The sequence below is a fragment of the Pteropus medius genome, unplaced genomic scaffold (genome assembly GCF_902729225.1).
Source record: "Pteropus medius unplaced genomic scaffold, Ma_sr-lr_union100, whole genome shotgun sequence".
NCBI lineage: Eukaryota > Metazoa > Chordata > Mammalia > Chiroptera > Pteropodidae > Pteropus > Pteropus medius.
This window is the reverse complement of record NW_024355086.1, coordinates 15012-40288: the sequence shown is the minus strand read 5'-3', so window position 1 is coordinate 40288 and position 25277 is coordinate 15012. Positions and strand designations below refer to the sequence as shown.

Below are 25277 nucleotides of genomic sequence, written 5' to 3'. Positions count from 1 at the left end.
CACTGCAATGATCATAATGATCAGTTCGAGGAGAACTCATCTTAACCACACTGAATGTTTCGGCTCAAAAGCTTGAATTCTTTGTGCATTTATTTAAATATTTAATTTGTCTCAAAAGTTTCATAGTTTTCAGTGCATAAAAATTTTAAAACCTGTCAGATTTTTCCTAAACTATTACATATGTGTGATGCTATCGTAAATGTATTATTTTTAACTCAGGTTTAGGGGGCCCATCACGTCGCCACCCCAGGTGGAAGCACTCAGACCTGGAGCAGCACCGAGTCACCCCTTCTGCTCCCTCAGGAGGGCAGGGCCTGACCCAAGCCCCTCAGGCTCCTCCCGTGTCCCCTCTGAGGGCTGTTGACCTCGGACACGGGGTTACTGCGAGTGGACACGGTGACAGGGGGAGGATATACTAGCAACGGATAAACGTGAATTTAAAGTGAAGAGAAACATGTGATATTGTCAGATCAAGCGGTCTGAGGAAAATCGGGTGTTAACAGAAGGAATGAAAAACAAAGTCACCTCCTGTCTGACTTGGTCAGAGCCCCTCCCATGAGTGCTGGCACCAGGCCAGGAAAGTGAGGGAGAGGTTTGTGTCTCGCTTCCCCATAGGTCTGGAGCAGTGTGTGAGTGTTAGATTTGCCATCCCAGGTGTTACAGTAATAGTCGGCCTCGTCCTCAGGCTGGAGCCCGGAGATGAGCAGAAGCCCTGCGTTGGCCGAGGCGTCTTTGAATCCAGAGAAGCGGCTGGGGACCCCGGAGCCCTGGTGCTTATCGGAGTCTGAGTAGAAACTCAGGAGATACCGGGGAGGGCTCCCTGTTTTCTGCTGGAACCAGTTTATCCTGTACTCACCAACACTGAATCCACTGCTCAGGGTGCAAGTGAGTCTGGCTGATGCTCCCGGAGATGCAGAGAGGGAGGGCGGCTGAGTCACCACAGGCTGGGAGAGGGAACCTGCAAACACAGACAATTGTCAGGGTTGGGTTAGGGACCAAGAAAAAGTTTCTGGGGAGACTGAGCATGAAGGGAATGAAATTCGAACCGAGATCTGGTCCTGAGGCCTGTCTGTACCTGTGCACTGAGAGAGGAGCACGAGGAGGACGGGGGTCCAGGCCATGGTGCACGCAGCCCCTGAGCCCACAGTGGGGCTGGGCTGCCCCAGGCCTCCTTTTCTTCTCCACCCTGCGCCAGAGGAGGGGCTGTTCATGCAAATGTGTGTCCATCCAGTGACCACCCAGCCCCTCCCTGAGCCCTGGTGCAGGAGCTCAGCTCACACCCAGACTGAGGAGGTGGAGGTTGGCTTCACCCTCTGAGAGAGTCCTGGGAGGAAACACCTGCTGAGACCACGCAAAGGTCCCTGCTCAGGGGACTCTGCCAGGCCAGAGAGGACACAGCTGCTGAGTCCCATGTATGAGCACAGGGCCCAGTCCCCAGGCCCAGATCCTCTGAGTGAATAGTCCTCACTCAGCAGTTGTGTAGGTAGGATACGGCAGCCCCACAGCTCCCCCTGCTGGTCATACATGTCAAAAGTGAAAAGAAAATATAACGAGATCAACTCTTGCAAAAATTGATAAAACACATACTTTCCTAAGAAGATACTAAATTAGCTCCAGTACAAATAAAATAATTAAAGAGAACAATTTTAGTAGAAAAACTAGAAATGTTATAGAACTATTCCTCCACATAGCATAAGAAATAAGATGATTCCAATTTCTTTGTTTTATATTTTTTCATAATATGTAAAAGTAAGGAGAATTTCATAGTTCTTAATTGTAATTTTGATAAAGATACCTTACAAATAAATTACTCATAAAGGAAAATTACAGAGTAAATAGATTATATATTTATACTAATAATTATAATGAAATCTTCACAAATAGAGCCTAATAGCAGATACATAATTTCACACACTGTTAGGAAGTGATTTATTTCAAAGATACAAGTTATAGTTCAAATAAAGTAAAATTTTTATATATCACAACATATTAACACAGCAATAGATGTCATCATAGTATCTCAATAGATCCAGAAATAACCTTTGAGCAGACTTAACACCAAATTCTAACACATAGCAGCAATTTTTAAAACAAAATATACAAACCCACATATTTATAATGTGGGAAGAAACCCTCGCTGTCTCACACGTGCATAACTCAGAACTTAAGCCAGCTCCTTAGCCATGGGATGGGGTAGGGCGCGTTTCCACAAAGAGCAGGAACAGGCAAAGGTAATATTTATCTTCATCATTAATCACACAATTCTGCATTAGATAATGCAATTAAAAGTAGAAAATCGAGATTAGGTCTTAGCTTTGGAGAAAACAGCAAAGTGAAAACATCAACATCCGAATGTGTGATGCGGCTTCAGAAACTCCGGTGCTGGTGCAGAAGTGACACTGGACGCCTCACTGGGACCAGTACCGGTAATAATTAGTGACAGGAGTGACAGGAGGAACAGGAGGAGCAGAGGGGAGGTGTTGGCGCACTGCCCAGGGCTGAGGACCACCTGTGAACTCTGCAGCCTCACCCCAGGTGGGAAGTCACACTCTGCCTCTCGCTCAAGCTGCATCACATTTTTGGGGCTTCTGTCTCGGACCCAGAATAACTCCTCTCGAGTCTGTGTACCTGCTGGCTCGAGCATGAGGCACGGCAGGCAGAGGCGACATGCCGGGGAGGGCTTGGCCTGGCTACTTGGTGTGGATGTGCTCCCTGGGCATTCCAGGAGCCTCAGGTACCAAACACGTGGGCAGGGCTTAGATCCAGGTCCAGATTGTTTATGGTGGTGACAGCAGCAGCTGCAGCCTCAGGTATGAGGAAGGGACACTGCATGGGGCAGTGTGGTGACCTGCAGTGGGAAACCATGAGAGATGAGCCCTCTCTGATTTAAGATGTGAGGAATGGGACTCATTCCTTTTTTTTTTTTTTTCTTGGTAGCCGGGCTGGAAGTTTATCAATTTTATTGTTCTTTTCAAGGCTTTTGCTTTTTATTAATTTTATAGTTGATTTCCTCTATTGAGTGTCATGCATTTTTGCAATAGTTTTTATTGTTTAGTTTTTTTCTACTTGCTGTTCACTATACTATACAATTTCTCTAGTTTACTATTATGGAAGCTTAGATTAGTAAATTTTGATATATTTTTATTTTCCTTTGTATTACACAGATTGCTAAAAATTTCTCTCTAAGCACAACTTGAACCAAATCTCATGCATTTTGATAAGTTGTATTTTCTCTTCATATAATTCAAAATGTTTTTAATTTTTCTTTGACCCTTGTGTTATGGACAAGTATGTTGTTTAATCTCCAAATGTTGGGCATTTTCTGCTCTTTGTGTGGTTGATTTCTAGTCCAATGGTGTTCTGAGGACATCCTAGTCTTTTAAGTGTGTTCAGTTGGGTTTTATGGCCCAGAATGTGGTCTGTCTTGATGAACGTTCCATGTGGGTTTGAGAAGAACGTGTACTCTGCTGCTGTTCTTTGAAGTCTTCTGTAAATGTTCATTGGATCCATCTGACCTGTGGTGTTTGTATTCAGACTCTCTCCTGCTCCAGAACTTGTTCTTTGTCAGTGACTTTTCTGAACAAATCCACTAAACGCTATCTTCTTTTTCGTGTCTGGATACTGCAGTCCCTTCTCAGCTACCTGTGTGGTCAGCTTTGGGCGGATGGAGATTCTAGGAAATTCCGGGATCGATAGGTCTCTCAGTCTCTGCAGAGGGTCTCTGAGGACACGGGGACGGTGCTGTCCACATTTAGCTGGCCGGGCGAGCACTCTGCGAGAGTCCTCACAGTCTGCTCGTGCAGAGGCTCAAATTCAGAGATGTGTAGTTTTAAACTGTACTCTGTGTGTGTGTGTGTGTGTGTGTTTTGGTATCTTTAAACTGGAGAAAGGGTCACTGTTGTCTACTCTCGTGGATTGTTTACATCAATGCTCCTGAGATTGTTTACATCAATGTTTAGATCGTGGATTGTTTACATCAATGCTTCCTTTCATAGGATTAATCGTTGCTCATTTTGGTATTAAGATCATATGCTCTCATGGAATTAATTAAAATGTAGCTGCTTATATCTGTGTGCGTGTGTGTGAAAGACACAGAGAGACAGAGAAACACAGAGATTATTTCTCAAATACTGATGCAATTTATAGAATTGTTAGTGAAGTACTTATGGTTTTTAATATTTAATAAATCTGGGAAGAATTTTTTTTCTAAAATTTGTCAATTTCTACACATTTTCAAATGCATTGGCATAAATGTATTCAGTATATGGTCTTGTCTTGTGTTTATATCTGCCGCCTTGGAATTATGTCTTCCTCTAATTTCCAGTAAAAGCTGATGTGATTTCTGTTTTCTCTTGATGAATCTCACTAAAGGTTTGTTCATTGCCTTTCCTTCCAAGAACCAGTTTGGCCTTTGTTACTTCTCCTTATTATTTTCCTATTTTCTATTTCATTAATTTCTTACTCGTACACCCTTCTACTTACATCACTTGGGTTTATTGCGTTTTTGGTAACTGAAGTACACTATTTACCTCATAATATCCAGTCGTTCTACTGTTAAATATAAATAACTAGGCTCTACATTTCTCTGAATATAATGGCTTTTGCTGCATCTCACGATTTTTATTTGCACAACTGTTATCATTTGTTACTAAATATTGCCTAATTTTAATGATGATATTATAGACCTTTGCATATAAAAGTGTATTCTAAATTTTCTAATATTGTAATAAATAGCTTTGTGCATACTTCTTTGCATATGGGTGCGATTCTCTCTATGGGACAGATTTCAAGATACTGAATTTTGGAGTCTACAGTAAATGCTGACACAACTTAACTAGAGATTGTCAATTCCTCTCCAGAGGTGCTGAGTGCTGCTTTCCTAAGCAAAAGTGTGAGCACAGCCACACGAGCACAGTGTACGTGAAACTGTTCAAGTTTTACCACTGCTACATGTAAAGTGATAAATCGATGGAATTATTTCTTTTTCCATTAAAGTGGTATATCAGTGTAATTTTAAGATTTTTTGACAGAGATCAAACACCATTTGTCTTGTTTCTTTGAACTGTATCATGTCTCCAGCAGTTTGACATGACTTGCCAATAGTCTTTTTTTCTCTGCAGAGACATTTAATATATCGAGTTCATTAAAATTTAGTGACATAATAGGCACCTGGTTTCCAGTTTGATACCTATAAATGACAATAAAATATATTAAAAGGAAATTACAAACCAGTACTAAAAAATATTGATGCAGATCTTCTCAATAAAATATTAACAGAGATATGCCAGTATCAGATTACTAAGTGGATGCAACATTACCACATGTGATTTATTCTAGGCATACACGTTGGGCTCCATATTCATCAACCTTTAATATCACACATCATTTCAATAGATCTTAGGTTAAATTATGTGATCTTGATGGATCCTGAAAGAGTCTTTCACCAAATTAAAAAAAAAATCCCTAATAAACACACACAAATAGACACAGAGAGGTACATTTATGATACGATATTTCACACTGTCTCCCACATACACATGACTTCATCCTACATCCAGCACCTGAGCTAATGGGGCAGGGAGGAGGCCATGTCCACAGAGACCAGGAGTAGGTCACTGTGAATTTACCTCATTATTATTCACCATCTATCTGCAAGTATCAAACTGTGCAAGTGAATAAGAAGAAATGGACGGTTAGGTCTTCACATCAATGGACATGGACACGTGCTCATTCCCAAAGCCCCAAATGGATGCTGGAGCCTGAGACACTCCGGGGCTGGGGCAGCAGGGACAGAAGACACCTCCCCATGAGCAGAAAGAACAGGCATTGACACTGAGGACTCATGAGAGGGCGACTTAGCTCTGGAAACTTCTGGAAATAGGTAAATGAACAATGATGAAGATGCAGGATTCCACAGTCACAGTTCAGGACTGAGATGACCATGGCTGGAACCCAACCTCAGCCCCTGAACATCAGTGTGGAGTCTCTGTATCCCCAAATGATGGGGAGCTGGCCTTTGTCTCCTTGAGACCCTTTGCTTCTGTGATGACTTTGAGGACACAAGGGAGATGAGGAGCCTTCACTCCCAGGCACTGGGCCCATTGAGGCAGCAGCAGAATCAGAAGGAGCAGAAGCCACATACGCAGCCTGAGCGGGCACTGCTGGGCGTTCCCACTCCTAGCAGATGATAAAGTGGTTCTGGTCTCAGTTCTCCACAGGCCTGGAGCTCTGTGTGAACACCGAGGCTGCTGTCACAGAGGTGCACTGAGTATCAGCATCGTCCTAAGACCTCAGCCCAGTGATGATTAAGGAGCTGGAGGTGCCAGATCTGAATCAGGTAATCAGACAGGACCCTGAAGGTCGACTCCTATAATGATAAACGCAGGATTAGGAGCCCATTCCTGGCAGTACTTGCTACAGGGACCCGTACTTGACATGATTGATATTTCCTGATTCAGATGGGGCTGGATTCTGTGTACCTAGTTGTGCCCTAACCTGTCACAGAATCTGTCCCTAGAGCAGCCAAACCTTGATACCCAGAAATTGCTCAACTTGAGAAAATTACTCAATCTGTTGCCAACAAGGACAGACTTGGGGGCAGAATTCACAGGATGTGGACACATTCTCTAGACAACATTTCCCTGGGGTGGATCTCAACCTTCACTTTTAGGTCGAACACTCAAAGAAGGCGTATGGCTGTCTGGTCAGAGCAGTGGGGTCGGCTCAGGGAAGCCCCACTGCACAGGAAACAGCAGGTTCTTGTCTCACTTCCCCACAGGCCTGGAGCATTGTGGGAGCACTGAGACTGCTGTCCCATACTGAGCAGTAATAATCGGCCTCGTCCTCAGCCTGGAGCCCACTGATGGTGAGGGAGGCCGAGTTGCCAGATCTGGAGCCAGAGAATCGGTCAGGGACCCCTGAGGGTCGTTTGTTATTATCATAGATGAGGGTTTTGGGGGCTGTTCCTGGGAGCTGTTGGTACCAGCCCACGTAGTAACCCCCGATGTTGGAGCTGCTTCCAGTGCAGGAGATGGTGACACTCTGTCCCGGGGCCCCAGACACTGAGGACGGCTGGGTCAGCACAGACTGGGCCCAGGAGCCTGGAAGAGGGAGAGACACAGAGATGGTGATGCTGGCGCTAGAGACATGAGGAGCGAGTAGGGTCCCATGTTTCCTCCCAGACTCCCCTCCACTATCCCTGTATCCAGTCACCTGTGCAGTGAGCGAGGAGGGTGAGCAGGAGAGGGGACCAGGCCATGGTGGAGATGATCACCGCGTCCTGTCCTCTGTGTCCCCACAGCTGAAGCAGAGCTTCCCCCAAGTCTCTCCCTCCCCTCTTCAAGCTCTGACAGAGGGAGGATCCACTCATGCAAATGAGACTCTCAGCTTTCTCATCCCACACTGGCCCGGGGTCAGGCCCCTCTGCCTGGGAGTTAAGGGGTGGGCAAAGGCGGAACTGTGTGGGACGTGGGGGTTGGGGAGGTCACAGCTGTGAGGCCTATGTAGAGGGCACCAAACAGTGCCATGTGGCTGGTCCCAGCTCTATTAACTCCCAGACCTTCAGAAACAGATCCTGTGTGCCCCCTGCTGTTCAAGTACAGACACACCATGCTGTGACTTGTTGACCAGAGCTCATCTGAAATAACTCCTGCCTCCCCTTTAATCTGTTCACTGCCTTTTCATAGGGCCAGGACCCGTGTCCCCTTATGTGGCCTCCGCATCACTTCGGAGCACCTTTAGGCTTCAGTCGGACTCCTCAGGGTGACTGTCCCTGACTACCTTGGCTGTTCAGTGGTCAGGACTGGAGTCGTGTCTCACACAAAGTCCTCTCAGATCAAGATCAAGTCCAGAGCAGTGACCGTCCCCACGGAGGCATGTCCCCTTCTGTGCAGGATGCAGGTTCAGTCACCGCGTGTCCCCCTCCCATGTGCCCAGAGCTCTCTGACCTGTGGATCGCCCACCGCCCTGAGGAGCAGGGGCTCTTCTCTCCGGGGCTGGGAGGGGTTGGGGAGGACGCCCTTCCGTGCATCCCTCGTAGACGATGCTGTGTAAGTCTTTGTCGTCTGTATTTCCTCCCGCTCAACATGTTCTCCACGTCCTGGGAGCAGAGATTCCCACCTAGGAGTCTGTCCTCAAGCACCAAGTCACACGTCTGCAGGGGCCACGGCTGAGTGACATTGTTTGTGACATTTACCTAAGTCCATTAAGGACAAATGTGCAGAAAGTTCTAGGATGTAATGACTTAAATATTAAATTTGCTGTGATAGATATTGATTAAAGAATTCACATACTAGTCACTTTGTGCCCACCTGTGCACTAAAATAGGATGTATGTCGTTTTACATAAAATTCACCTCAATAAAATAGATTTTAAAAAGAAATGATAATGTCATTCTGAAGATGAAGGTACAATCAGAAGTGCATTTTTTTTAAAAAAAATCTGTGCTTATTGCAGAGAGACGTTGATGGAAATTCTGGTAAGAAATATGGCTGGAAAAGCAGTGGTGAAAACCACCTTTCTTCTCAGGTGAATAGCGGCATATACAGTTTTCCCTAAAACACTTGCTTGTTTATTTATTCGTATTATTTAGTCATCAGTGTTGTATCATGGGACTGGTCCTGCCCAGTGAAACCCACGAGGGGCATCCTGATCACAGGTGCTGCTGTCACACCTTCCTCTTTTAGATCTGAGAAGCTGATTGTCTGCAAAAATTTCCAGAGTCCTGGATCATTCATTTAAACAACAAGTGTCTCATAAACACTTTTCCAGGAGTAGGATGTACGTTAGGCAGTGAGGACTCATTTTGGAGCAGGCCTGTTAACAATCCATTGAATCAGAAGTCCAGGGCCTGTGGAGTGACAGAAATCTGTCCTTTCTCATCCTGCAAGCATGGGAGCCACAGTTGTGCAGCCTTCTGGTTCTAGAAAACGCAGGGGCAGGGGGTGACCACACGGCCCCCCTTCATGCTCCTGACACCACAGCTATGTCCCACCAACCTCCTGTGGTCCCCAGATGTCTACCTGGGGGTGACCAGGAGATAATACTCACTTTTTGTGCATAAAAAGCTAATGCATGGGATTCAGGGACCTGAGGGAAATGATGTCATGGTGGATACACTGTCCCGAAAGTTCTTAGGAAAAAGAGATTCTGCAGCATGAGAGAAACGGTGACGTATCCTGAAACATGCAGCTGATCCTTTCTCTGTGGATGACCTTGAGACTCACCTTGTGTCGGGCGTCAGTTATGTCTGGAGAAGGAAAAAGATATCAAGAGATTCCATGTGCAAATACCTAGAGGCTGGATGAGCGCATCATTTTTAGGGAAATGTAATAACGTCATTTTCGTATTAAACAGTTTGACTGAGCGTTGGGGACAGGAACGCGGAGCATGGTGATGAGACGGAGCCCTGGGGAGTGGAATCTACAGCAAGGACTTGTCCGTTTTCTCTGAAAACCTAACGTGGACGTGGAGTTACGTCCTGAAGAGCCAGAGGGGGAGACCAGGCAGGTGAGGGAGGCAGCAGCAGAGGAGAGAGAAGGACGGACGGTGTGGGGGGCGTTGGCAGTGAGAGTCTGCGGTAGCCGCGACCTACTGTCTTGGCCTCTGGTTCAGAGAAGGAGAAAACTGTGTCTAATCCAGGGTGAGTGTTAACGTATCAGCTGAGGCTGTGTCATTATGACACAAGTTCACAATTACGGTAGTAATTTGTGGATGAACTTGGTTGACTGGATCATAATCTTTAGCGGCAGACACAGTGTTTGCAGACAATAGAAAATATGTCTCTACCCTCGGTTCCTGATACAGAGCTCCAAGTGCCAGGGTGACAGGAGTGTCTTCTGTTCTTACAAAAAAAAAAGTAAGAAGAAGAAGAATATCTAGTTAAACATATCAACATGGAATAAACTGTAAATGTCTTTAGTTGTAGCTAAAGATTAAGAAAAATGGAAAGACAGGTGTTTGTCAGTGTGTTCAAAGATTATCAAGATATTCTAGGAGGAGATAATGAAAGCCATTTGTAGACTAGGTTACTGCATTTTCATTACATTCTAAATAAAACGAAGTCAGTAATTGGAATAGTTTGTCAGTGCTGCATAGGATAAAATTCATGAAGAACAATTTAAGTTACCAATCAATTATACTGTTAAAAGTGGGTGGGAGTCCAAACACAAGCACCATAAGCCTGGAAAGGGCAGGGAAATTTGAGAGAGATTGCAAGTAAAGAATTTAGCAGAATTTGAAACTTACTTGGCCTAGAGGATGGGAGTGAGGCAGGGAGAGTCTAAGAAGCCAGAGTTTGAAGGATAGAGGTGAATAAAATGTCCTTCAATAACATTTAAAATTAGGGGATAGAGTGATAGTTGAGGTAGAGGGTGGATTCGAAAATACCCTGAGTCCTATTTGGATTGATTGAGTTTGAAATGCTTGAAAGACTTCCAGGACATCGACGGGAAAATGTTTAACGTGCTTTTCGAAATGCAGGTCTTAAGTTCCAAAATGAGATGAGGTCCAGAGGCACAGGTTTTGGCATTAACTAGCTAAAGGTGGTATTTCAAGTCTTGAAAGTGAAAGCGCTTTCAATGAAGGGAGGCCTCCATTCGAAAGCTGGGAAGAGGACAATAAAGCAAGGACGAAAGGGTGAACAAAGATGCCTGACAGACAGGAGAACCAGGGGAGTCCAATGTTACTGAAGCCAAAGGAAAAGAAAACTTCAGGAAGGTCGAAGTAGCTTAGTGCAAAAAGCAAATTTACACGGAAACTTTAAGATGACCACGAAATTCAACAAATAAACTTAGAAAAGAAGTGAATTTTAGAGGGTGACCCCATCACGAAACCAGCAAATATACTGAAAAGAGAGTAAATACATTTGAGAATGTACAGAGCAAAACTGGCAGAGGAAGAGATCACCTTTTGTATTGATTTCAACTACCAGAAAAGCCACAAGTTTAGCGACACTATAAAAAGATCTGAACGAAGGAAAAGAGGGATCTAGGGTAGCTGGGCTGGACGGATGCTCCAAGAACAAGGAAGAAGATGAGATAAGGTTTCATCCTATATTATTGTAGATTTACCGTGAATACAGCTATAAAATTACACCCTTCCTTAAGCAAAAACAATAAGTGAATTTTCTGAAAGATTATTGTCTCGTAATAAATGTTAGGTATTATTTTATTGGAAGTATCTTTCTGGAAAGGTTGCATGTATCATCTCATTTAATCATCGCACAAAGCTCGAGGAGAGTATGAATGTCATCTCAATGTAATGGTTGAGAAAACTGAGGCTTGGGGAATTTAGTATGGTCCAGTAGTTGATAATGGCAGCATTCGAGAAACAAGGCTTGAACTATTAGTGGCTAATTCTCTGCTAAATTCCTGATATATACTTTGAAGAGTTCATTCAGCCTCTGAGAAAAGTTATATCAGTAAACCCTTTCTTAAGAAAAAATAATGTTTCTCTAGTTCAATCCTTATTTTATCGATGGAGAAACCAAGGCCTAGAGTGGCTTTAACTTACCCGGGGCCACGAACACCTAGCCTGGGAGTACAGGCTGCTTGTCCCAATTTGCTTCTCTTTAACAACTTGAACTTCTGGGAAATTAGTTCTAAAGTCTGAATCTTAGTTGAGATTCTACTGCTTCATAGAAGGTGAGGATACATTATATGACTAATAATGCTATAATATATGTAGCTTATAATTTCTCATAATATTTCATTTTGCAATTTAGATTTATCTGTTTTATTGCTTACTGTCTTCATCTATTTTTATTGTTTCTAGAGTTTGTGCATATGCTTTACCTATGCCAACAGTGGCATTCAGAGCCTTAAATTTAAATTTCCAGAAAACAGGGACTACACAGAGTAATGAATTTTGTGCTATTATTTCTTTAGCTCCAAGTTTAGAGAAAGTGCACTAATACACTTTGAAGATTTAAAACCAATGATGTGAATTCAACACTGTGTTCTATTTCTGCTATTAACTGGTAAAGTTTAGATAATTTACCTCACATTTTGATTGCCTTATTTCTATAAGAAGAATGATATAATAATTACAATAATAATATAAAAAAAAGAAAATATGTCTCTACGTTCGTTTCCTGGCACCGAGCTCTATGTGTCAGGGTGACAGGAGCATCTTCTGTTGTGATGATGAGACTCTGGGTGGCCTTCTAATGCCAGAGCTCCTCATTTTTGTATAAAACTTAGGTCCAAAGACCATTAAGAATAAACCCTAAAACAAAGAATATTTATTGACTATTCACGGTGAAAGCAGATTTAGTTAAAACAAAACATAACAAAAAAACATGTAAAAGACTAAACTTTAATAGGAGATGATAAAAGACGATTTTGGTTATGCCGAATCTGGGAGATTGGCCCCTAAATTAGGTAGTTAACATTGGGACAAGTGGATTGTCTGGAGCATTCCTGTGCACAGGTGTCGGGAACCTAAAATGAAATGAACCACATGAAGTCATGGTCAGCCACAACGCTGTGAACCACTCGAGGGGTCTCCCCTGTACAAAAAGTCAGCTGGTCCAAACTTACAAAACCCTAGATTTAGGAGGGGTGGCTATCCTCATTTGCACCACCTCCAGGTGGTGTCCCCACCCATCAGGTTAATTGAAAACATTTACAAGAATGATCCCAGCACATCCACAATAATTTGACCCTCTCCTGAGCCTCATGGGAAGGGGATATGGGTTCAGCCAGGAACAGTGCGATGGACCTGGGGTCATGCTCCTGGAGAAGCAGCCCCAGCTGAGACACTCAGTCTGTAATAATAAAGTGGGCGAGAGGCCGCACAGGGAGACGTGACGGAGGAGTGTCAGCCATGGCTCAGCAGAGAAGCACAGCCGTGACAAGAATCGCGTTCTTGGCACCTGGAGACTCAGAGGAGTTAGGTCACTGCAGGAAGCACAGATGGCTGTCCAGTCCACCTCAGGCCAGGTCACCCTGAGAGAGACTTTGGCATCACCTACAGATGGCTGCTTCCTCCTAAATTGGATTCGACAGCAGTACGAAGGGCCGACCCAGTGCTAGGGGATGGGAAAGAGAAACAAGGACAGTGCTCCCGATGAGACGCCTTCAGAAACCCCTCAGCCCCTCGCTGTGCAGAGGGAAGGATTAGGACAGGAGCACCGTGGGCCAGGCATGGAGTGTCCCCGGAGCTGGGTTTCTGAGACACTAGGATGGGGACGGAACTCCGGCACAACACGGCGATTCTCCTCCAATGCTCTTGTGGGATGGATGTTCCCCATCTGAGTGTCTCTAAAATCTGAGTGTTCCCAGCCTCCAGGACAATGTGGCATGAGCCTAAGATCACCACGGATGAGAAGGAGGTGGCTCTTACAGAACCAGCCTCAGTGCTGAGGGAGCCTGACCATGATGTCCCAATGGTCACAGGGAGGTCACACTCAGTCACATCTCACTGTGAAGAACAGTCCATTGGCTCAGCATTGCTGGAGCCACAGAGAGCTGCTTCCTCTGAGCCCCAGGAGACAAAGAGCAGTCCCCAGAGACAGGCCACATGAGCAGGTGTGGAGGGAAGATGCCTTCACTCTTGGAGCTCGTCCCTGGGACAACGGCCTGACGTGCTGGACCCAGTGAACAACTAGAAGCTCTCGGATGACCCACAGCTCTGAGTCAGGCCTAGACCCTGGGCTGGGAGTGGGTGGGGTCAACCACCTCCTTCCTCGGTGATGAACCCCTAGGCAGGGGACGTGGCCCGAAGACCTGACGTGTGCCTTTGTACACGTGACCAGATTGAGAGGACAGTAGCGGTGGATCAGATGAGCTGTTTAACAAAGGAGAATGAGAGACATCTGCACACACATGGGTCCCAGGGAAAATGATGCTGAATGAAGACGTGACAACGACTGCCACCTCTGAGTTAGACACGGCCCCAGGCAAGGCAGAGACGACCGACACAGGCAGGGAGAGCACAGGGAGGTTTCAGTATCATTTCCCTGTGACTCTACAGCACTGTGTAACTTTTAGTGTTCTCGTGCCATGTAGCACAGTAATAGTCAGCCTCGTCCTCAGGCTGCAGCCCGGAGATGAGCAGAAGCCCTGCGTTGGCCGAGGCATCACTGGATCCAGAGAAGCGGCTGGGGACCTCATTGCCCTGGTGCTTCTGTGAGTCTGACTTAAACCACAGGAGATACCGGGGAGGGCTCCCTGACTTCTGCTGGTACCAGCTGATGACATAGTTGCCAACATCGAAGCCACTGATCAGAGTGCAGGTGAGTCTGGCTGTTGATCCCGGAGATGTGGACAGTGACGGTGGCTGACTCAGCACAGCCTGGGAGAAGCAACCTGCAAACACAGAAAATTGTGGTCAGGGAACGGGGTAAAGTTTCTTTGAAAAAGAAATGGCAAAAGCAAGCCGTGGACTCCCCTGTATTCGCCTGTCCCCACCTGTGCACTGAGAGAGGAGCACGAGGAGGACGGGGGTCCAGGCCATGGTGCACGCAGCCCCTGAGCCCACAGTGGGGCTGGGCTGCCCCAGGCCTCCTTTTCTTCCCCACCCTCCGCCAGAGGAGGGGCTGTGCATGCAAATGTGTGTCCATCCAGTGACCGCCCAGCCCCTCCCTGAGCCCTGGTGCTGGAGCTCAGCTCACACCCAGACTGAGGAGGGTGGAGGTTGGCCTCACCCCCTGGGAGATCCCTGGGAGGAAGCACCTACAGACACCATGCAAAGGTCCCTGCTCAGGGAAATCTGCCAGACGAAGGAGGACACAGCTATCGGGTTCCATCAGGGAGCACAGAGAACAGTCCCAGGCTCCGGCTCCTTTGAGAGAATGGTCCTCACTGAGCAGTTGTGTAGGGACCACAGGGCAGTCCCACAGCGCCCCCTGCTGGTGGCAGAACACACACCTCCCCATGGCTCAGAGTCCTGAGAGTCCACCTGGTTTGTGCAGCACATATCATTGCCTCTGTTCACGCATGCTTGGTCTGGTCCCTAGATGCTGCGATCCTGGTACACTGTGTTGATATTGTAGTTTATTACTCCCAGAGTAAGGTCCATGGAAGTAAGGTACATATATAACTATTTAAGGTGTCAGAGCACTTAGAGTACAGTCTAGAAGAAGCTAAATGACCCAGGTGTGCATCAGGTCCGGTGCCGGAGCCGAGGGGACAGTTGATGGTTTGAAAGGATTGAAGGGGCTCTCCAGGGAAATGACATAGAAGGGAATTTTCTAGGAAAACACTCAGTGGCATTTTCAAAAGTAGACTGTTCAGTAAACATTGCAGAATCATGTCATGTGTGAACTGTTTCATAGGGATTCTATTTGAATTAGTGCTTGGTAAAATAATAATGATAATAATAATAATAATAATAATAATAATAATAATAATAATGACGACGACTTGCTTAGGTTTCACCTTTGTCTGTGGAATGTATAACACTCTTCTTTATTTTCGGAACTGACTTTACAGTCTCACATTGTAGTTTTCAGTATTTCTACTTCACAGGTTTCTTGTCAGGATCTTGTCTTAGGTGTGATACAATTGGCTTACAATTTAAATAAATATTTCCAGCTCTCGTCCCCGCCCAGACCTTCAGAAATAGGACCGAGCGCCCCCTGGTGTCCAGGTGCCTACACTCTATTGTGTGACATGGTGACCAGAGCCCTTCAGACACAGCTCCTGCCTCCCAACTGCTCTGTCCTTAGGGCCAGGACATGGGTTTCCTCTTGTGGTCTCCCCATCACCTCAGGGTGTCTCTGTGCTCCACTCAGACTCCTCAGGGTCACTCTGTCCACGGCTCCTTTGGCTGTTCAGTGGTCAGGACTGAGGTGGTGCCTCCTGTACAAATTCCTCTTGTCCCAGGATGAAGTTCAGAACAGTGTCCATCCCGGGAGGCATGTCCCCTTCTGTGCAGGACACTTGGCTCTTTCCCATTATGTGATTCCTTGCTCGTTAGGGTCCATGTGTCCTGATATCTGGTGACTGTCTTCATGCCGTTCTCTCATCCTGATGATTGTCCGGTAAACAGTGACGCTGATATGGTTTATTGCAATGTGACTGTATCTGTGGTGTAACTGCTGCCTGTCTAGACATCACGACATCTAAATCCACAAGGCCAAGACTTAGGGGGAATGGAGTCATCAATCTCCCAAATAGTTCACTTGGTGCCATGGAGATTCCTCCACTCACCCCTGTAACACCAGTGCCCGTATAGCTGTGCAATTCAGGACAGATCGTGCATCCTAGTTGTGACTCAGGGCACATGCCACAGTCTCAGGGGTGGCTCTCCCTTCCTGCCAGGTGTCACCTTGTGTCGGTATCTCTGGGGCCCTTTCCACCAACCTGATCTTTATACCCTCCTGTCTCTCAGTGGACACGGGCTCGTCTGGGACACACATGTCTGGTTGAGGCCGCTCTCTGCAGCTGAGGATCACCCTTTAGTTGCTGACAGCTTGAGACTGTTCACTGAGACTTGCTGTCAACAGGGCCATTATGTCTTTTTTGAAGGATCCTGAGTGGCACTACCCCGTGTCCTCCACTTGTGTGTGGGAAGCATGATCACTAGAATTTATAATCTGGGTATGGAATACCACGATTTGATTGCTGTGTATAATCTCCTCATCAGGGACCCCGTGTACTTATGAATTTCACATGACCCACTGGACCTCTGTTCTCCTCTGAGAAGCTGCAGGGGACACTGGGTCTCAGCTCATGGACACCCCCATGGACACGTATGGAGATTTCAAAATTTCTTCTCGGCTTAGTTATGATGAATTGAGAATGTAGCTTATCTCTCTGCAACATTTAGTATATTCTGAAATCCTCATTCTGCAATTTTGTTTTCTTAACCACACACTTAGACATTTTTCCTTCTCAATTTTTGATATTCCTTTGAAGCACTTCTAGAGGTTTGTTGTTGTTGCTGTTTTGAGAAACAAATAGACACAAGCTGCGTGAAATAGGCTGATTAGAGAGTTGTGACTCTTGTCTCTCTGACACATCCTCCCTGCAGACTCGTGTTCTCTGTCGAGCCCCCTCCCAGCCCCCTGCGTGCCCGTCACCCCTGCAGGGAACACTGGGGAGTCACGAGGAGTCTCTGTAGGGAACACGCTCTGAGGACAGAGGGACCAGTGCTGTTCTGCTTCTGTGACTCTGAGCTTTTCCTCAGGGACACACACAGGGAGGCTCCCTCTGGTCCATGGGGTTGAGACGCAGGAAGAGAACGCCCTCTTCTGCAGGGTGGAGAGTCTGACACGCACGCAATGTTCCCTGGACTGTTAGGTGTGGTAACCAATCCTGGTCCTTTTGGATTCTCTTTTCCCATTTTACTTTCATTTAAGTTTTTCTCCATAGTCAGCAAATGAGAGACATGATTTTTTCTATTTCTTCTATGTTACTGTAAGTTTCATTTAAATATAATTTCTTCTACATTTATCTTTACACATAAAATCAAGCTGTCTCATATCAATGTTACTAAATTTTGTCTTGGTTACTAAATGCCGGCCAAATTGAACTTAGACTTGAATATCTGGGGTGGGGGGAAGAGTTACTTTTCCTTTGCCAATCTTGTCCATTTTCTGTGTGATTGCTGATTATATTAGCTCTTCTTTTTAAGATCACTTTGTTTTCATTAAGTGGTATGTTAAAAATAAATCTTTTTGGGTCTGACAACAATGCACTTGACCACCTCCTCTGGGGCCGTGGACAGCAAGCCCCTGAGGCCACCCCCGCCGCTGAGAACACAAAGATGTTAGAGGCCAGGGAAAACTCAACCCCACAGCCCCTCGAGATGACACCACAGCCGTGAGGGTTCCTGATCTGAAATCTAAGTAGAGGCAGCCACGTCCCAGGACTATCAATTTAGCTAAGTGGTAAAAATGCAGCAAACAGATGATGCCACCAAAGTATGCTGCCTGTGCCCTTAGGAGGGGTGGCCACGAGCCCCACAGCACCAGGCCTGCCAGACCCACACCTGCAGAAGCCAGGTGCACAGAGCAGCTGGGCAGGCACAGAGAATGTGATGTGAGGTGGCCCTGAGTGGGAAGCACCCAGGTCCCCTGTGTGCTGAAAGCGCCCCATTGAAACCTCTCTGCCTCCTCCCAGCCCTCGCCTCTGGGCCTTGATGCCAGTGGGAGCTCTGATGATCTCTGAATCTCCTCCCAGGGAATTCTTCCATCGGCTTGGAGACTAGCTCCTGGCTACCGGGCAGATGGCCGATGGGCACTCAGCTCCTGGTCAGCTGGTCCCTTGGTCACACTCTTTGAGTCCTAACTGCATACAATTGGATCAAGCTTAAAATGTTAAGTATCTTTAAGTGCTAATTCCTTTTTCTTTATGATTCTGTGTTTAAGACTTTCTCCACTCCCATTTTACTATAAGCAGTCAGGAAGAGCCAAGCCCCTTCCACTCTTGGCTTAGAAATCACTTTAGCCAAATATCCAATTCTATTGCTCACAAGGTCGTCCTTCCACAAAACCCTAGAACGGGAGCAGCGTTCAGCCATGATCTTGCAGCTTTACAGCAAGGAGGCCTTTTAGGGAATTCTGACGGCATCACCCCTACTTCTCAGGATCCATTTCTGTCTTGCTCTGTTGCCACTCTCTGACGAACGACCTTATACTGGGTGTTTGATAAACAACAGAAACTTATCTTTTACTGCTCTTGAGGCTGGAAGTCCAAACTTTGGAGCACAGGACCCAGCTCACTCCGAAAGCTGCAGGAAAGCCGCCCTCGCCTCTTCCTGGCTGCTGGTGGATGGCCGGCCACCTCCGGCGTTCCTTGGCTTTCAGCCGTGTGAGCTCAGTGTCGGCCTCCATCCTCACACCGTGTTCTCCCTGCATCTCTCCATCTCCACACGGGCCTCTTCTTAAAGGGACAGCGGTCATATGGCATCAGGAGGCCGCCCTACCCAAGTATGGCCTCATCTTTACATCTGCAGTGACCCCATTTTCCAATAACTTCCTTAGTTCTTCAGTTAGAACTTCAAAAGACAGTCTCTTTGGGGACACCATTCAATTCATTAGGAAAGAAGAAAACCTTCAACCAGAATTATAAATTTTAAGGCTGTTAAAATGTTAAGAATACACTTGGTTTGCATTAAAATGAACCCTAAGAAACATCTATAATGTACAGAAGGTGATTTCTTTGCTTTCAGCTGACAACAAAATCATAGCAGGTGATTCTTTTGGAGTAAACACATTTGGTCTCAAACCTTAGATCGGACACAGACGTTACTATTAGTTTTGGAACGTAAAGTATTTGAATTGTACTTTTTCTGGACCAGTTTCTCCCAACTCATTCATCAATTTCCTTCACATGAGAACTCCTCACGGAGCATGGAAAGCAATTCAGACCCTTTCCTTCATCTTTCTCGCTAAGGGTGGTCAACGTTAGGCCAACCTGAGGGCTCAGTGGTCTGGTCATCGGATCCCCATATCGACTGATGACATTTGTGCCCAGGATCATTGCAGACAAGGGTTATGTCCTGGTTCGTCATCTGGGTCTCTCATCATGTCATGTTCCACTGTAGTACAATGAGCAGACATACTCAGCCTCAGCGTCAGGCGGGGCCCGAGACGGTCAGAGCAGTTTTACCTCCAAGGATGGAGTCCGAGAACGATGCAGGGTCCAGGAGACTTCATTGCTTGTATCATAAATCAGTATCCCGGGGGCCTGGCCATTCTTCTGATGGAACCAATGTTGACGATGACCATCGGCAACGGCTCCTGTGCTGGAGCCAAAGGTGAGAGTGACCATCATGCCAGGGGACATGGTCTGTTAGGGCTCCTGAGTCACCACAGCCTGAGAACAGAGGAGCTCAGGTCACAGTGAGGGCTTTCAACGTCCACAGGCCTCAGGCTGGTGCTGGTCTCTGGGGTGTCCCTTCCTCTCCTCCTCAGCTCCCTGGGTGGAGGCTGTGTTTGGTGGGGCAACATGCACATATGAGTGCAGAGCACCATCTAGTTCTGTGTTTGAGCCCAGCGTGTAGCTTCAGTCCCAGGAGGACGCTCGGGTGCTTGTGAACTGAGTCTGTCCGTTGAGAGGAAGCACCTGCTGTCATCTGTAACTCAGGCCATGACCATGGGCACAGGGCCCATTCAGTTACAACCCTGTGAATGGGTTTCAAACCTCACAGCTCAGGACAGACCCACAGCGCCCCCTGGCGACGTCCTCAAGAGGATGTTAATGGTAGGAATTAAGCATCGCAAATGGTCAGCAACACAAGATTTTCGGGGAGTCTCTGTTTTCTGGTTCTTCATTTCTTTATTTTGTTCTTTCATTTGTTCTTTTTCTCTGTCTATATATCTATTATCTATCTAACTATCTGTCTATCATCATCATAATCTACCTATTTATCTACCTGTCTATTCCTCTCGTTGTTGGTTCACGGTCCCATGTCCCTGTCTCATCCCACCTTGACTGTAGGGAGGTAATAAGGTCCCAAGGACATGACATCCTGTCATCCCTCCACTTCTGAGGATGTGCGAAGTCTACCTTCTTTTCACCTTCTAGAGTCAACTATGCTTTTTGCCGTAGGATGTCCGGTTCCTGTACTCATAAGACAGCGGTTCTAGGAAGAATGGGACACTTCGTATTATCCAAACTGGAAATCTCCTGGTAACAGCTTTAAATGGTTTCCTCCAATAACTGGACAGACAAGAGATCACACTTATCTCATCCTAGGGAGATTATTTATAGGATCATCAAGCTAGTAAATGGCAAGTAGGATTACTACTTTAAAAATATGTTTTTTTTTAGAGAAGATGTCATCAAAAATATAGCACACGGCCCTGGGTTGAGTTTGAAAAGTTTTATCAGCTGCTCTGGCACCTCGTACAGCACAGCAGTTATGGTTTAGACCCTTATCCTCAGGGGAAGGAATAGAGAATATTTTCATCTGTGTGTGTTATAAAAGTTTTAATATTGTAATAACATATCAATTACAGAAAGCTTGAAGAGTTAATATAGAAACATCCGCACAATGCTATAATCTTGGAAAACCACAGTCATTTCTTTAAAAAAAGAACATCGGAGTAACAATATTTACTCCGCTGCAGGCTTTATTCAGACTTCATAATTTTCCCCCAATATCCTTTTTCTCTTCCTTGAGCCAATCCTGGAATCCAATTGTGCAAAAAGCCATACAGATCGCCTGCCTTAGAGAACGCATTCTTCCTTTAAATTTATTTTGCATTGCCTCAACACAATATTTTTCTAACAAGATGTTTCTTATTGAAGAAGAAAATAAACAATTCATAATTTCGCTCTCTCCTGTCACGGCCCAGTGCCGGACGCCTTAGGGGGAGCTCACATAGTGACACAACCTGCAGCCCTGCTCCTCCTGTCCTGACGTCAGGGGAGTCAGCTCAGGTATAAGCTTCCGGAAGCCACTTCTACTCTAGACGCCTTCTAACAGCATACGTGTTCCCATGAGCCACAAAATGCATCCTTAGAGAACACGTGCTTGTGGAAATTCCTTCCAATTTCTGGTTAACTTGAAATAAATCGCAGTTTTCAGACATGTCCTGAGATTTTAATTTTGTTTCCCAGTGTCCCTGATTTTTGAATGGGAGAGATTTTGTCCTACCTTGTTAAAATAATTGAATTTTAAACAGAAATTTTCAAGAATAAGTTCAGAATTATAGAAGTAGAGGTACTTCTTAAACTTTAATGTTCATAAAAACCTCCTGGAGAGATTGTTAAAACAGATTCCTGCAGAAGAACACACGATTCTCACACAGTTGGCCTAGTTTGAGGAACTGCAATCCCAGCAAGTGCAGTGAGACTCCCATTTTAACGCTAAGTGAACTATCCAGGTGGTCTGCAGGGACAAGCAATGAATGAGAGTGTATCTGCTCATACTCTTTGCATCAGAGGAGACTCAGAGGGAACAGTGGGGTCTCTGAGTCTCACTGTCGTTGACATATTTTGGAGCTGAGAACCTCCCCATTATTACAAGCAGACAGGGAGAGTGGAATCCAGTCTTGTGGAGTCACCCTGGAGAGAATGGAGGACACATGGCGATGAACCACTGGGCAAGAGAACATGGCCTTGGAGCCCCCGCCCCATGGCGTGCTGGCCATTTCCACCCTCTCTCTTCCCTTCTGCCTCTGAGGCTGAGCCATTCTGAGCACGTGAGGAGGTTTTGGTTGCACTTCCCCGTGGGTTCGCATCACTGTGTAAATGTTGCTACCCATATACAGATTACAGTAATAGTCGGCCTCGTCCTCAGGCTGGGCCCCCGTGATGGTGAGGGCGGCTTTGTTCCCAGAGATGGATCCGGAGAAGCGACCAGGGATGTCAGAGGGGCGGCTGTTTGTGTTGTAGATAAGCATGCGGGGAGCCCGGCCTGGGGTCTGCTGGTACCAGCTGGGGTAGTTACTGGTAGAGACTGACCCAGAGCTAAGGCCACAGGTGAGTGTGACCGTCCCTCCAGGAGACACTGACAGCGATGGCTCCTGAGTCACCACAGTCTGAGAATTCGCCCCTGAAACCAAAGGAGACACACAGTTGTCATGAAACAAGGTCACCCAGAAAACCTGTCTTTATGAACCCCCAATATGTAGAGTCCCTTTCCCTGACCTGAGCCATAAGCGAGGAGCCCCAGCAGAAGTACCGTCCAGGCCATGGTGGGGACACTCACAGGTCGCGGACTCCTCAGGCTCCTGGGCTGTAGTGTGGTGTCCTCAGGCCTTTTTAAGTTTCACAGACTCATTAGGAGGAGAAGGTGCCTCATGCAAATCAGCTTTCTCTCTCTTCCTGACCCAGAGTCACCCTGATGTCCCTGGGCGAGGTCTTGAAAGAGGCAGATGCTGGGACCTCACACAGACCAGATGGCGTGGTGACTGAGACATGGATGAAGAGACTTCAGGCCTTTCACCAGAATGGTCTCTCCTGTGTCTGGTGACCTCAGTTCCAAATTCCCCCTCTGGAAAGGCTGAGAGTTGGGTGATGAGATGCTGCTTTCTCCATATTCTGGCACCGACAATCTAGTGCACCCCAACACTCACCCCTGCCCCTGAGCGGTTTCTCCTCCCCAGTCCAGTCCCTTCCTGTCTCCCTGGAGGACGAGTAGCGGGCATCCCTCCCACAGCAGCAGCCTCAGTGGGAAATCTCAGTCACATGTGGTGTGTGAAGGGACAGGGGTCTCCCACTGCCACCGTCCTGTCAATGGTCCCCAGTTCAGCAGTGAGAGCCCAGGGCTGGGCGCCCACACATGGAGCCGCACTGCCAGCCTTGGCGGGGGAGGGGAAGCTCTCCTCTGCTGTGAGGAGCCATGGACCCCCTGGAGCGGCCTCAATGCCCTGCAGGGTTTGCCAAGCAGGGAGATGATGTCACCACAACAGTATGAGCTTCCTCCCAACATGAAATTTAAAAGAGAAAGGAAACATGTAACTTGTAACCGGAAATGAAAATTATACTCCTTCTGAACAAGTTGGTGCAAACATCATGAGAATTTTAAAACTCCCTCTCCTCTTAACAGTCTCCCAGGAGCAGAAAGAACTGAGAAGAACAGACGAGGGGATTTGGGGTCAAGGGGAACAGCAGGGAAATAAAATTTCTCGTTAATTTTTGAAAGATAGCTACAGAGATCATGTTTCTGCAGTGGGAAATAAAATATCATCGTATATTTGTTTCAGAATCGTTAGTACCTGGTCTGCTTCATGAAATGCGCATTCTTTTCGTTCTCATTTCTCATGAGCCGTATCTGGGACCTGAACAGATTTCAGACAAAGATTCGTACCAAATTACGGTGCCTTTTAAAAGAAGGATTCTTCAATAGTGGAGAACAATGTGTAATTTGATGTGCACCACATTCAAGATGAAGATGACTTCGATCTTAGGAGGATAAGAAAGATTTAGAAAGAGTAATATAAATATCTGAGAAACAGAAGCGATATGGGCTTCCACAGTCACTCTAAAAGACAGAAATAAACGACCAGGACCATGCCGCTGACAAATAACTAAAATTACGACAGTTTTAGAGCTAATACATTTATTATATATTTCATCATGAATATACGGGAAGTCACGGTAATTAGCCAGGATTCCCGACCTCTGAAGGGAGCCCTGAGCCACCCCTGGAACGTGTCTCAGACACTCTCAAGGCACCGTGGGCCAGAATAACTCTTTCCTACTTGGCAGGTCTGGAGCTGGTGTGTCTATAAATAACATATATACAACATGAAACAGGATATAAACTATGTGTTATAATGTGTTATAATGTTAACTTACATCATGATTGTTTATGTATTCTATATCATATTTATATATTACCTAATATAATTTTATATTGCTAATTGTAATATAATGTGATATATATACTATTTATATATGTATATGTTATGTTTATATGTTATATAATATAATCCTATCATTAATTAATGAGTTTATTTGTAAGCAGAGACCCAGACATTGTGAGCGGCAGCGGCAGCACAGTCTGACTCCACAGCCTAGAAGGAGAGACGGAGGGTCTCGAGGTGACAATAATGGACGGTCAACCACCTGTGCGCAGACGATGGGAGCAGCGCAGTGCCAACCCCACGCCCCGTCTTTCCTCCTCATGCGAAAGGAAACCCCGTGTCCTACGAGAGAGGAGGGTGCGGTGAGGAATGACGACCACGACACAGAAGCCCGGAGCTCTGCTTGCTGAAGTCTCATTGCTGGATTTCGGACCCTCGCCTCCCCAGGTGTCTCTTTACCTATGTCCAGGTAGCAGTGTAGGTGATTTGTTTTCTTGCAAATTGGTTCTAGATGTGGGATTGTCTATCCTGCCTGAACCGCAGCAGGGGCTGTGACTCCAGGAGCGGTGGAGGATGGAGGAGGAGGCCAGGGTGTGAGCCAGAGCCATTGCTTATCCTCACCCTTCAGTGAGGACACTGCTGCCCAAGTGTGCAAGAGCCAGTGGAGCATTTTCCCAGCCTGTGGCCCAGACCCGGAGCTCTCAGGACCCCTCCCACAGCACCCCCTGCTGGTCCCAGAACCCACAGCCTCCAGCCCATTTCACACCACCCAGCTCTCCTGGAAGGGCTTCTGATATTTGCAGGTGGATCTTTCTGATGTCACTACCCAGGGCAGTAGAATGAGAAGCTTCCCTCCGCAGTGTGGGGTGGAGCCATTAATTTTTCCAAATCACCAATTACCTCCAGATATCCAAATGAAGGGCTCTGTTTTTGGAAATTTTGAGATTGCATGATGGTTGAGTTGGCTTTGCCTGGTTCATTACCAGCACATGATGTTGATGAACCTAGATCCTCTAAAGTTCCCAGAGAACCCCGTTAGTTCATATGTGGTCATAATTCCACGTGGGTC

General features: G+C 46.3%; 4 gene segments (V, D, J or C); all 4 read right to left on the bottom strand.

The window, feature by feature from the left end:
- Nucleotides 1–489: 489 nt before the first annotated feature.
- Nucleotides 490–1131, bottom strand: LOC120598279 (probable non-functional immunoglobulin lambda variable 5-48). The segment is given in 2 exon segments: nucleotides 490–958; nucleotides 1076–1131. Coding segments are annotated over 2 exon segments (483 nt in total).
- Nucleotides 1132–6702: 5571 nt separating this feature from the next.
- Nucleotides 6703–7391, bottom strand: LOC120598284 (immunoglobulin lambda variable 1-40-like). The segment is given in 2 exon segments: nucleotides 6703–7100; nucleotides 7213–7391. Coding segments are annotated over 2 exon segments (534 nt in total).
- A 6577-nt stretch (nucleotides 7392–13968) lies between these two features.
- LOC120598280 (immunoglobulin lambda variable 5-45-like) lies at nucleotides 13969–14467 on the bottom strand. The segment is given in 2 exon segments: nucleotides 13969–14309; nucleotides 14412–14467. Coding segments are annotated over 2 exon segments (387 nt in total).
- A 6865-nt stretch (nucleotides 14468–21332) lies between these two features.
- On the bottom strand, nucleotides 21333–22602 carry LOC120598285 (immunoglobulin lambda variable 8-61-like). The segment is given in 2 exon segments: nucleotides 21333–22452; nucleotides 22548–22602. Coding segments are annotated over 2 exon segments (624 nt in total).
- Nucleotides 22603–25277: the final 2675 nt, after the last annotated feature.